Source organism: Equus asinus, chromosome 2 (assembly GCF_041296235.1).
Source record: "Equus asinus isolate D_3611 breed Donkey chromosome 2, EquAss-T2T_v2, whole genome shotgun sequence".
Classification (NCBI taxonomy): domain Eukaryota; kingdom Metazoa; phylum Chordata; class Mammalia; order Perissodactyla; family Equidae; genus Equus; species Equus asinus.
In genome coordinates, this window is record NC_091791.1 from 113,441,485 (window position 1) to 113,455,024 (window position 13,540).

A 13,540-nucleotide genomic window follows, 5' to 3' on the forward strand; every position below is an offset into this window, starting at 1 on the left:
GCTTTTTCTCCCCAAATCCCCCCAACACATAGTTGCATTTTTTTTTTAGTTGTGGGTCCTTCTAGTTGTGGCATGTGGGACGCTGCCTCAGCATGGCCTGATGAGCAGTGCCATGTCCGCGCCCAGGATCCAAAGTGGTGAAACCCTGGGCCGCTGAAGCAGAGTACACAAACTTAGCCACTTGGCCACGGGGCTGGCCCCTAAAAATCTTTTTATAAACAGCATAAATAGTTGCACCTCAGCAATTTGCAGAAATCAGATTAACGTGATGCCATGGCTACTATTTACTTGAAGCCAATTTCTGTGGATTACCTCCCTGCAGCCACCTCAACTGTTGAGTCCCCAGAATTCCACTTGATCACTGCAACACTCCAAGACATCCATTACATCCACTCATTCCACAAATATATGAGACCTACTGTTTGCACTGTGCTAGGGACAACGAGGGAGACAGAAATAAATAACACAGCATCTGCCCCGGAGGAATTACTGGGGCAAGTGGAAGAGTGCTGACAAAGCAAGGTAGAGAGTTTTAAGATGAAGTAATGACACGTGGCACGCTGCGTGATAAATTCTGAATTTCCAGAGAACCGTCAACAGAGGTTGGTGACTGATCTGGTTCCTAGCCTGTGAAGAGGTTCCGTACCGAACAGCCCCTAGTCAGAGCTCACAGCACACAGAAACAGAGCCTGAAGGTCAGACCCAAACATGACATTTTGCTGCCAGAACAGGCCCATGGAATTTGCTAGAGATCACACCCACCATCTCTGGTGCCCTTTGAACGTGTACTTTTATTACAGTTTCTTTTAGGGGCCCATGTTTGAGTTCATCATTCATAAATTTGTTTAAATTGTATCTGGGAATTCCTTGATTTTCCTACTAATTCTCTGTCTCAGAGGCCATCAGCTCCATCAAATGCTTGATAGGAAGCCTCCCCGATTTGCTGACATCCTTTAGGTTCCAAAGTCTATTCTCTTGTAAAGACTTTTTAGGATTGGGGAACAAGTTCCTTCATCTCCCTTCATGGATATGGAATATTTCAGCTTTCACCTGTCAAATACTGGAGCTTCCTTATTTAACCCAGGCCCCAAAGCCATAAAGACGGTCAATTGTCAAGGCAGCTGCTACTTATTTCCCATGTGAACACATGTGCAACCAGTAATTCCCATCGCTTCCCTGGCTCCTCCTCGTGAGGTAGCTCAACAGGGAAATGTTGGAGATTCTCTTCTACATAGAGCTAAACACGGAGCGGATTCAGGGGAAATCTTTACTGCTGTTAGCAAAGGGGCCGCTTCCTTGCAGGAACAGGTTTTCCTCTAAAGAAATACCTGCTCAGCCAAGAGTCTCATGTAGCCATGACAGATAAGAAAGCGTTTGCCCTACAAAAGAAAGGCCATGCAAACGGGACTACCTAGCTGGAAGTGTTGCCCTGCTCTGTGCCCAAGCTCACGTTCCAAGCAAAAAACAACTTAACATTGGCTGTTTCTGGAAATAGCGTGGGAAAGCAGATGTGATGGGGATGCACCACCTAGTGACCAGAGCTGGAAGTGTCACTCACTATACCAACACACCTAAGCATAAGATTCTGAGCTTCACAAGAGGCCCATTCTTAAATGGCAAGTTATCACACGAAAGCGATTCAGTTCCCCTTTCAGGTAAACTGTAACTAATAATCTGATGAAGAAAATATGGGTCTGTCCCATGAGATTTATGAAGATATTCTCAAAAAATATTTACAGCTTTTAGATTTGACAGGCTGATTAAGTCTTCTAGCTATTAACACAGATGTTTAAAAAGTAATACTCAGACACCCAATTTGAAAGGAAAAATGCTAACAATTTGTAAATGTTTCAAAAGAAACTTGAGTAAAACCCATTTGGGATTAATAATTGTTTTTCTTTCCAATAAAGGGTCAACAGCAGATCTACAAAGACTCAAAAACATTTATCACACTGACACACATTTCTAAACACTTCCAGTCTGTCAATAAATCAGCCAATTATGAATATATCTTAAAATGGAGTAATGCCTTAAAAATAAACATTTTACTTCTTAATAATAAAATTAAGTTGCTATGATTATTCCAGATTATATTTTAAAGTAGAAAACATACAGAAAAAAAACTACATTTTTAAAGTGACTTGTAATTTTATTAATTTTCCAGTACTCGTGCAACCTTTTACATTACTAACAAAATTCAAACCACATCAACTAGACACAACAGGTGTGCAGTTTACTTCAAACAGTCATAGGAAGACAAGACTACGTCGCTATTACACTGTAGAACTGACAGACGACTCAAGTTTAGGTAGATAACTTTATTTAGCTAAAGAATTGAAACACTTCCCACTTTCTGCAATCATAGCTGAAAAGCTTTTCAAGGCAAATTACATCCAGGCCAGAGATATGAGTGACACACTTCAACTTAGCAATATAAAACTAATGTCACAGGAATTAAATAGATATTCAATCACTGCAAAGGTTGTTCTTCTAATTTAAGTTTAAATTTTTTCACAGAAAAAAATATATTTCAGGCAAATAAAAACAAATTCCAGAGAAGCAGGATTCAGTTTTTTATTTTACCTTCATCAAGGCAGGCAAAGTACAGATGCTGTACATTAAAAACAACATACGAATACATCACTCACAACACATCAATTTCTACAGGCAAAAGGGCTTTTTCTAAGCACTGCTCTCTTTCTGAAGCACAGAACCACAGCTAAATGTACAAAGAGCCGTCTGCAGGTCCAACGTAGCCAACACCAATTAGCAAGACGTCTATCAGCGTCCATATTCCCAGGCCACCGAAGCTGAAGAGCTTGCCGAGACCTTCTCGCCACTGGCCCAGGTAGAAACGATCTGCTCCGAACCCACCGAGGGTGATGCTGCAACAGCAAACAGGACTGGAATGGATCAGATGGCCCCCAACTGTAGGCAGGTGGGGCTCAGTAACCACGCCAAGTCCCACTTGTGAAAGGGCCTCAAATTATCATAACTCTTAATTAGAACAGAATGACTATTTCACAATTTACAACACCAAATAATCATGAGCAAGAAGATTGTTTAAATGCCAAAAGTAAACACACAATTTTTAGCTGTACTGAAATTTAATGTTCCTTTTTTATAGAAAAGTAATTGATCTCATTGCTTTTTCATTTTGAAAATGGCACATCCAGGAGAACAAAGCGGGGGCTGGGTCTAACCGAAAGTGCACGAACATGCAGTCGGTGGCGTGAGGCAGCCAACACCATCTGGCTGACCTGGATTAAGCCGCCTAACTTTGTCAGTCACTCATCGCTGAAAATTTAGCGTTACGAACAAATGACTTTTAAGCTTCCTTCAAATTCCAAGATCTAACAATATTCAGACAACTTCCATTGTATTTCTTTTCAAGTTTTTCTTATGGAAAACTTTAAAACACAGAAAAGTAAAGAGAACAGTACCCATGACCCATCTCCAACAATTATCAGCACGTGGCCAACCCTGCTTCATCCATACCCTTCTCCTCCCCACCCAGAGGGCTGTGAAGCAAACCCTGGACATTACCACATTCACAGTGAACAGTCTGAAAGAAACTATGTTGAGCCTTGAGAAGAAAACTATTCTTACTTTTTGAAAGTCAGTTGTTAAATGTACCATGATAATTTAAGATGTTAACAATGTGGGAGAAACTGGGTGAGGGGTGTACAGAAACTCTCTCTCTTTGCAACTTTTCTGTAAATCTAAAATTATTCCAAAACAAAAAGTTTATTTAAAAAAAAAAAGCCAGTTGTTAGTTTTAATTTGAACCTCTGCTGACAGTGACCATGGCCGCTGTCAAACCTTGTTCTTGTTGTATCTATCTCCTATCTAGACTCCTCTTCTACTTTCCAGTTGAGCCTTCCTGCCAGGCAGGAGCCTTCTCTCTCCCCAGCCCAAATTCAAATGCAGGGGTTCTTAACAAGTGGCAATCTGGCAGTATCTGGAGACATTTTTGATTGTCACAACTTCAGGGTGGGAAGGGAGGAAGTGCTACTAACATCTAGAAAAGAGAGTCCACAGATGCTGCTAAACATCCTACTATGCACAGGATACCCCCACAACAAAGAAGGATTTGGCCCAAATGTCAACACTGACGAGTCTGAGAAATGCTGCCCCATGTCACGCTGCAGCCACAGCGTCTAAGGCTCTAATTCTAAATCTTCAGCTGCAGACAGCACAACTTTTTAATTAGTGACTCATTTAACTAGCATCCCTCTGGTGGGAAGAACTGGTATAATTTTTTTTCAAACTGTTGAAAAGTTTAACAAATATAAGCACATTTTTATGTAAAAATTATAAGTCTATAATTATCTCTGGATGGTGGAATTATAGATGATGTTTAATGTTTTTTTCATTTTTTCCAGTTTTCAGTATTAAGCATGTATTAGTTTTTAAAATAAAGAAGCAAGTCACTAGAAAGTAAAAATATACACCCTAAACCTACCTACTTTAAACAGCATACGGCATTTTACTGACTCATGGTAACGTTCAAGATGGAAAACCCTGACTGGTTCTAATGATATAATAATGACTCAACCAAATCATCTCTAGAATATGCAGGTACTTTGGGAGAAAAGCTACATCCTGGCCTTAAATTCCATGAAGGTACTGGTCTGCTCATCTAAGTAATTGCCTGCAGCTTGATGTTTCCTATGGTCTAACATGTGGGAGGAGCTGAGTGAAGGAGAAGCTTGGCTGAGCTCAATGTCTGGAAGACTCCATTAAACCCAACGAAATCCAAATGGCGTCTTTAACTTCTTAGTAATAAAGCTTACCTCAGAGCCAGAGCAGTAGACCACTTATAACCTCCAGTCCAATTGCAGTACAGCATTTTCGGGAAAGTACGGTTACCTTAAAAAAAGGAAAAACACTCTAAGTACATAGAAACATGGGTACAAAAATACTCTTACACAGAGACAATTATAACTAGTGGCCTTGTAATTGAAAACCTAAAAAGTCAACTCCCTTTACAATAACAAATGTTTACTACAATGAATGGTAAAAGGCAAGTCCTTACTATCTATAAGCATAGGTTTAATATTTAAATCAATTAAGTAAGGGTTACAGCTTGACTGTGAAATGCCCTACCAGCTATCGAGACTTTGTAAAGTGAAGAGTGAACAGTGTGGTACTGAGATGGACAAATCAAGTGATGGGAAAAGAGAGTGGCCAGACCACACACGTATAAAGACCTCCTGTGAGTCCTGAGACAACTGGCTATCCGTGTGAGAAAAAAGTGAACTTGAATCTTCCTCACACCATATACCAAAACGAATTCCAGGTGTATTATAGACCTAAATGTGAAAGGCCAAACTTACAAATTGTAAAACAAACCACAGGAAATTATCTTTATGCAGCCGGGGTAAGAAAAGATTTCCTACAACTATGAAAAGAGCTAACTCTGAAAGACTAATAACTTCAACTAATTAAAATTTTAAAGTTCTATTCATCAAAAGATACCAAAAGAAAGTGGAAAAGCAAAAGAAGATAAAACCTGGGAGATGATTTCAGGGACACGAAAGGTTACCATCCAGAATATAAAAGAATTCCTAGAAATCTTTAAGAAAAAGATAAAACTTAGAGATGTGGATTGCAGAGGCTGTGGATCATCAAGAAGAGTTATGCAGCACTGGGGGGAATAGAAATCGATCAAACCACTTACCATGCTACACAAAAATACATGCTAGACAAGAGTATATGCTAGACAAGCTTGTACACATGTGAAACCAGGAAACATGTACAAAAATGTTAACAGCAGCACAATCTGTAAGAGTAAAAACCGGTAAATAATCCAAACACGTAGAATGGATAAACTATCATCCGATCTTACAATGGATTATGATACAGAAGTCAAAAACAATAAGAGAAGACATATGGATGAATCTTAGAGCCATAATGTTGACAGGAAAAAACAAAGTCCTAGAAGACCATAAACAGCTTGCTATTATTTTATACAATTCTAAAACACGCCCTATTGGATAATATGTCACACTATATGTTATCATCTACATGTGACAGAACTGTAAATAATGTAGAAGAGGAAGTGGGATGCTAAGAGAATTCAGAGGGGTGGTTACCTCAAAGGGGAGGCGGCTAGCTGCGAGGGTAGCAGATGGCCTCAGTTGATTGATTGGGTACAACTCAATGACCATACACTATGCTCTAGACCCCACACATTTTTTCTTGTTTTATCAAGAAAACATTTTAAAAGATAAGAAAATTTCAAATTCTCTGGATTTTTTTTTAGTTCATTGAGTTTATTAACGAGGCTTGGCATAACTAAAAAGTGCTGACAAACGTTTCTGAGTAAATCATTTAAATTTAATTCTCAAATTTCTGGTTAAAGTTCCATAAGCAAGCTTAGAGAAAAACATTTTGCATACAAATTTCCTTAAACTCCAACTTACCCAAGCAATGAATGTGGTCCCGCACCGTGCAGTTGGCAGTGTAGCGCTGTCGAGGGCAGGACACCGTCATGCAGCTGGTGGAATTGGAACACTCATAATCGGTTTCTGGAAGCTGCCAGCAAAATCTGCAAGTCATGTTGATGACGAAGTTCTTTTGGGATTTGAAGTCTTGATCCTACATACCAAAGGACACAGAACTAATCAATCATAATATGCTAATGTTATGTTAACATGTCAATTGTTAATATGTCAATAAAACTACATACCATATGGCACAAAATTCCTAAAGTATTTAAATTTATGACCTAGCAGAAAGTGGCAGAAAAATAGGTACCAAAACAATATGTACACAAAACAAATGTATATAGTCCTATAATCATAAAAATATACACCCATTTCATTTCCATTTAAAAAGTCATTATTTTGTTTTCTGCTTATGAAGTAGCACACGTTCTATGGATGCTGCCATTTGGAAATTACAGAAAAAACCCTGTAACCTCTCCAGAGAACCACTTTTCATCTTCTTCCATTTTTTCCTCCTGTAACATAGATTTATGTAAGTGGAACTTTACTGACAGCATTTGGTATCCTTTTTACTCCCACTTGACTCTATATGATACATATTTTTCAAAATCATTTTTAAATGGTCACACAATCACCTCTGCAAGTATCATATTTATTAATTTTCTTGATCAATGCAAAATAGCTTTTATGGATAGCGTTCAAAACTGGGTAAGACCACTTGATTCAGGCAATATCATTTTAAACATCTGCATATTTCCAGTTATGCATTTATAACAAACATTTCTTATCAACTGTTTTTTAAAACTAGGTAATACATGTATGTGGTACAAATTCCCAGACGTGACAGGAGAGTGAGGAGGAAGTCGGCTCTGCCCTCAGCAGCCGCTCCCTGCCAGCACCGCGCACTGCTCACCCAGAGGCCTTCCAGTGAGTTCGGTCGATGCATGGGCACATTTATGGCACATATATTTCTGTTTTAAAATTTAACTTTCCCACTGATATTTACTTTTCACGTAATTCTGTAGCTATCAGGAAATATCTCTAAAGCTGCCAAATCCTTTTAAATAGGTGCAATGTATTTATTTCAGTACACAGTGAACCATAAATTAAACAGTTCTCTCTTGGACATTTAGCTTGTTTCAAGTCTTTTGCCCAGGGAACCAATGCAGCTAAGAATGTCATTAGGCATACTGATTTGCATCCATCTGCAATAATATCTGTAAGATAAATTCCTAGATATGGAATTGCTGGGTCAAAGTTTATGTGTATCTCTAAGTTTCATAGATATGACAAACTGCCTATAAGAGGTTGATCAATTTGCCCACCCAGTATCAAGAAATGAAAGCGTTTGTCCCTAATACCCTCATAAACTCAGTGTTATCAAACTTTCTGACTTTTTCTGCCAATCTGATAGGTTAAAAGAAGTATTAATTTTATTTAATTATGGGAAAAATTAAACATGTTTTTCATGTGTTGAAAGTCCATTTGTATTTCTTTCCTATGAACCATCTGCTCATGTCCTAATGCCATTTTTCTATAGGATTGTCACCTTTTCTCATTGGTTTTTAGGAAATCTTTATGTATTATCAACATTAGTACATTACTTGTCATGTGTGTTAGAAATACTTTTTCCTAGTTTGTCATCTATCTTTTGCTTTTATGTTTTTTAGGTCATGCAGAAATCTCAAATTTGTAGAAGTCAAATGTATCGATTCTTTCTTTTATGGCTTCTAAATTTTATTTCATATTTGGAAAAAAATTCCCGACTTTGGGATTATAAGAAAACTATCTCATGCTCTCTCTGATACTTCATGGTTTCTTTTTGCATATTAAATCTTTGATCTACTTGGAATTTATTTTGGACAAGACAGGGATTCCTCCTAATCTTTTTCCAGATAGCTATCCAGGAAACCCAACATTTACTGAATCTATCTTCTCACCACAGAGAAGTACAGACCTGTTCAAAAGCTCATCTAGAGTGAAAAGATTTGTTACCTGTCCCTCTGTGAAACAGCTGTCATTACTAAGAACACAGAATCCATCTGAGGGAACTCTACCTGCTTCGGGCACACTAGCAGACTGGTATCTTCTCCAAGTTAATACAAAGCAACATTTTCTTCAAGCACATTTAGAGCTGACATCAACTGGCTTGACAGTTACCATTATAATTGGAACAGGAGCAATCTGATACAGAAGAAGTTGCAGGATTTTTACATTTATTTCTATTTATATACTTAACAGGGCCATCACAAAATAATTTCTTTGAATGGTGTAATCCAGTTGAGATTCTCTTAGCCTGTACACATGCAGAAGGACTGGAAGAGCTTTTTTCCCCATTAATTTTAAGTTCAAGATAAGTGGGGGAAGAGAGCGAGAGGGGCCTGAGTGCATGCACACACAAGCAAAGGAGAACGAGTATTTGCATGTGTGCATGTGACAGGCGGGGATTATTTCTTCTTGAAACGGGAACTTATTTACCAAGAAGGGACCCTACAGATTGTCACTAAACAAATAAGGAGAGAACACATGGCTTGCCCGGGATCTCCTTGCAACGGTGGTCCTAGGACCCACACCTCCTGACAGGCAATTCACATATTTTACTGCTCTCCATTTTTAAGAAGGAACAGACCGCCAGACTCTTCTTGGGGCAGACTTCAAACTCCACACCCGAGGACTGGGCACCTGCTATCTTAGAGGATTCTTATTACTGGCTAGTACAGCAAGCAGGTGAGATGAAAACACCTGGAGTAGGAGGAGAGAAAGAATCTAATCAGGGCACATCTCAGCCAGGAGGTGAGACCAAGGAGTTCAGAAACTTCCCGAAGCTTTGTAATTTCCCTACCTTTGTTATTTTTCTTATCCTCTGCCATTTTCCACTAAATGAAACTGTTTTCAGAACACCTACAGAAAGAAGAGATTGAGGACCATGTCTCCCTCTGTAACCAGTTTTGAGAGCTGAATGTCAAAGATGAGGAAGCAAACCACAGAGGAGGCAAACCCTACGAAGGCTCCCTTCAACGGCAAAGTCGGCCCGTCCTTCACTAAGTACCTACCACGCTCCAGACCCAGGAGAGAAAATTTTAAAAGCCTTCACGTAGGCTTAACCATCAGGTAGAGAGAAAATTCTATTGAAAAAACAGCGCCAAAGACTGATGACTAATAACTCAAGGGCAGTTCTGAAGACTATCTGGCAATTAGCTCAATTTTCCAGTGTGCTTTAAAGGGTAACACTGACAAATGAAAATGACAGACTTAAGTTTACAAAAACCACATTCAGACACTGACACGGCATAAAACCCTATCTCCCCTTTGGAGGGAAGCCTCTCTGGCTCCCTCTCCTGATAGTCTCCTGATACCAGACTTTGGGAGAATTACAGAAAGAGCCTGGCGGTGGAAGGAACTTTCCAATCTAGCCCTTCCCAGACCAAGTTCCAAAGAACCGGGGAAACAGTACCTTGTTCAAGTAAGTGACGGACATGCCACAAACGCTGTGTCAAAAGAAATCTGTGAAAGAGGATATAGAATGGAATCTGTTTTTTCCTCCTCGACCATTTCCCAGAACCAGGGTCCCATGGAAACACTTTAGGAAAAGCTATTCTGGGCCCATCCCCTCATTTAACAAGAGAAAGATTAATTAATCACACAGTTAATTATGGCAGGACCAAGAGTAAAACACTGCTTCACTATTCATTTCTACTCCTTAGCTCACCCAGATGCTAGGACGGTAGTCCCAAACAATGGGATGTGCAAGGACTTGCTGGGCTACTTGTTAAAAAACGCAGATGCCCGAGTCTCCCTGAGCTATCCACAGTCAGCGGCTCTGGGGCTGCCGCCAGGACTCTAACAGGAGCCCCAGCGAAGCAGCTGAGAAACAGGCAGCCCTGGACACTCCAAGGAACACCAACTACCAAGGCCTTTCTAGGCTCCATCCTGTCTGTCAAGTACCAGAGAGAGGATGGAGGTGTGATGATTGTAACAGGGCCATTTCTAAGAGGCAATAGCCGGTGTACTTGAACTTTCTCTACTTCCAACTTTCTGTAAGAAGGCTGATATTTGCTCCAATTTATCCTTAGGTCAAAAAATTGCCATATGAACCCTTACGATCAAACCCTACCTGGAAATACAACTTTCAGTCTTCTGATAAAGTTGACTGTGTTCCTAAAATATTAATTATCAAATGCAGAGCACTTTCTTCCAGAATTTCCCCCACAGTCAAGTCTAAACTCTACTTTTAACTCGAGGTTTACACTGAGTTTGTTTAGAACAAGTAAGTTGCAGTACTTACAACACAGGTAACAGAAGGTTTGACTGTGCAGTCAAAAGCGACAGGCTTCCCATAGACACAGGAGAAATTTGTCTTGCACTCTACACAGTCTGCAGGAAGTCTGCTGCATAAACCATTGCTTGGACACTTCATCACATAAGGTGGCATATCGGTACTTTCTGTGAGAAGTGAGAGAGAAGCTTATTCTTTCATAATGCTGATGGGAATCACAGAGGAAAAGAACTTTCTAAGGTTAAGGGACACGATCATTAGCAATGAGATACCGTGCTAGAATGGAGAAAGCAGAGTTGGAGTCAGAGACACCTGCAATTAAAGCAGGATTCGACAGCTCAACAGCTAAGTAAAAAGGACTTAATTACTGTCCCCAAAATGACTATGAAAATCAAAGGTGCTTATGTACATATAATGTACATATAATGCTAGGTATAAGTAGGGCCTCAAAAAATCTACCATGTAACAGGATGAAAAACTATGGCTTAGAAACGGTGGAGTTTGTTCAAGATCACAGAGGGAGTGACAAAACTGGAACCACAACCCAAATCTCTGTTTCCAATTCAATGTTCTTTTCACATGAATTCACTAATTTGGAAGTGAAGCCAATGACTTTTTAACTGAATCAATGGGTACAACCGGTACCAATTCCAGAAAATCTTCTGTCATTATTCCACACTGGTACGTCAAGAAGCCATACCTTACTAATATAATTAGCTAATAACATTTACAGTTTTGTACTACCAAAGTTCAAAATAGTTCTCTATATTAATAACTTGTTCAGTGGGTTGCAATTCTTTTTCCAGCCAACCTTGCCAAAAGCACGATATATTTTTATCAATTAAGTGGATCAAAATTGCAAGTATTCTTGGGGAGGAAGAGAAGCTTTCAAAGACATCCAGAAGAATAAAAAATTCTTGTGCTTTCTCTATAAAATAACCTATGTTTTAAATTCAAGTATGCTGCTATCTTCTAGCAGTCTTTCATATCCAAATAACAAACAGTAAATACCTCTGCCAGTTTCAATTCATTGAAATAACTGAACTCTAAAGGGATGAAATGAGAGCGACAATGGTTCCATTTAGCAAAACACACTAATACTCATTTAAGAATGGTCTCAAAGTCACTGCATTAAGTAGGCAATTCTACAAAATACCATTTTTCTTTTCTTTTCTTCCTATTACTATTGTGGCTGGAGGCTGGACCCTTAGAATCACAAAGCCGAAATGACTTTATAGGGCCAGGCTAACCTCACCTCCTGAAAGATGAGGAAACCGAAGCCCACGGGGTGAATGATCTGCTCAAGCTCCCAGCAGCACAGCCAGACCTAGACTCCAAGTCTCTCTCAGTCCCTCTGTGATCCTTCCATTACACACAGCCCTGGGAGGCGCCTTTAAAGTCCAACAGCAGGAACAGGGTTCAAAAAGCAGAAGCATTGGCTGAAGTTTATCTTGAAGGACAAAATGGAAAAATAATAGAAATAAAGAAATGGAAATGAAGAGTGTGGGACTGGAAAAAGAGGTGAGACAGGAATGCCAAAAGGTAGTGAAATATCAAGACTGTCTATGGAAATGTTTGTGTATCTGGGGGCCAGCCTGGTAGCCTAGTAGTTAAGTTCAGGCGCTCCGCTTTGGTGGCCCAGGGTTCGCTGGGATGGACTGGGATCCCAGGTGCGGACCTATACACTGCTCATCAGCCATGCTGTGGCAGCATCCCACATACAAAATAGAGGAAGATTGGCACAGATGTCAGCTCAGGGCCAATCTTCCTCACCAAAAAAAAAAAGAGAAAGAAAGAAAAGAAAGGTCTGTGTATCTGCCTTTTAGTTCACATAACCTAAAATACAATAAATAAAATACTCAAAAGATGGAACGTGATTTTACCCAAAAAGAAAAAGAGAAACCACTAGATATGAATATACACATTTACTAGAATAGAAAATGTCTAGTACCTGCTGCCCTGGGAACTACTGTGAAAGTACGTGTTGGGCCCGGATCCTTTAGTGACTGAGCCAGCGGCTGCGAAAGGTCTAAATTTAAGGATCCTACAATTAGAGAAACATGTTATCCTGGGATACGAACACCTTGGTTTGTGTGGTTAACACGCAGGGTCCAACAACTGCTCATGAAACCCTCACAGCTTGACTGCCCAGAAAACTAAAGAATGAAACGCCAAAAGGGTCTACACCAATTGAGATCTATGGGCAACTGGGGAACAGAGCCTGGTATCGGGATCCAGCTCCGCTTGCCCGGCCGAGAGCCCGGCGGCTGCGGGTTCCTGAGCGGAGGGGCGGTCGCGGATCTGCGCTCAGGACGCGCCAGACTCGGGCTGTAGCGACCCGCCGCCCTCCGCCCGCAGGCCCAGCCCGGACGCTTCCCGCAGCTCCCGGGGGCCCCCTGCCACTCAGCCCGACCCGGAGTGGACGCCGGCCTTGAACTCACCACCACCCGACAAGATGTAGAACTGTGAGAGGAACAGCAGCACACGGCACAGGCGGCGAAGAGCCCGCAGCGAGACCGCTGCACCCGCCATGTTACCGGCGCGCGCGCACTTCCGGGACGCGGGGCGGGGCTAAGCCGGGGGCGGGGCTAAGCCGAGGGCGGGGGCGCCGGAGGGGGCGGGTCTGGGCGCGTCCCCGGGGAGCCCAGCGCGCAGGCGCGCAGCTAGTGCTGCAGGGGTTCTTCCCCCGGGCTGGAAGCTCCCGGGAGCAGGGAGGCGGTGGTGAGGGGCCGGGGCCGATGCGACGGTGTGAGGTTGCTCGGTTCACAAGAGCTGCTCACTTGCACGAGGTGCTCACTTCTTTCATGGCCAG

The 13,540-nt window shown here is 41.1% G+C and overlaps 1 protein-coding gene across 2 annotated transcripts; it reads right to left on the bottom strand.

The window, feature by feature from the left end:
* Positions 1 to 2,397: 2,397 nt before the first annotated feature.
* On the bottom strand, positions 2,398 to 13,325 carry TM2D3 (TM2 domain containing 3). Of its 2 annotated transcripts, XM_014854199.3 has the most exons (6): positions 13,170 to 13,313; positions 12,680 to 12,772; positions 10,738 to 10,895; positions 6,429 to 6,603; positions 4,797 to 4,872; positions 2,398 to 2,885 (listed from the first exon to the last, which is right to left on the bottom strand). In XM_014854199.3, the coding sequence occupies exons 1-6, from the start codon at positions 13,258 to 13,260 to the stop codon at positions 2,720 to 2,722; spliced, it is 759 nt and encodes a 252-aa protein (XP_014709685.2). In that variant the 5' UTR covers positions 13,261 to 13,313; the 3' UTR covers positions 2,398 to 2,719. The 2 variants fall into 2 exon arrangements, with proteins under 2 accessions (XP_014709685.2, XP_014709687.2); XM_014854201.3 differs by lacking the exon at positions 12,680 to 12,772 and having other exon boundaries at positions 13,170 to 13,325.
* Between the last annotated feature and the right edge of the window lie 215 nt (positions 13,326 to 13,540).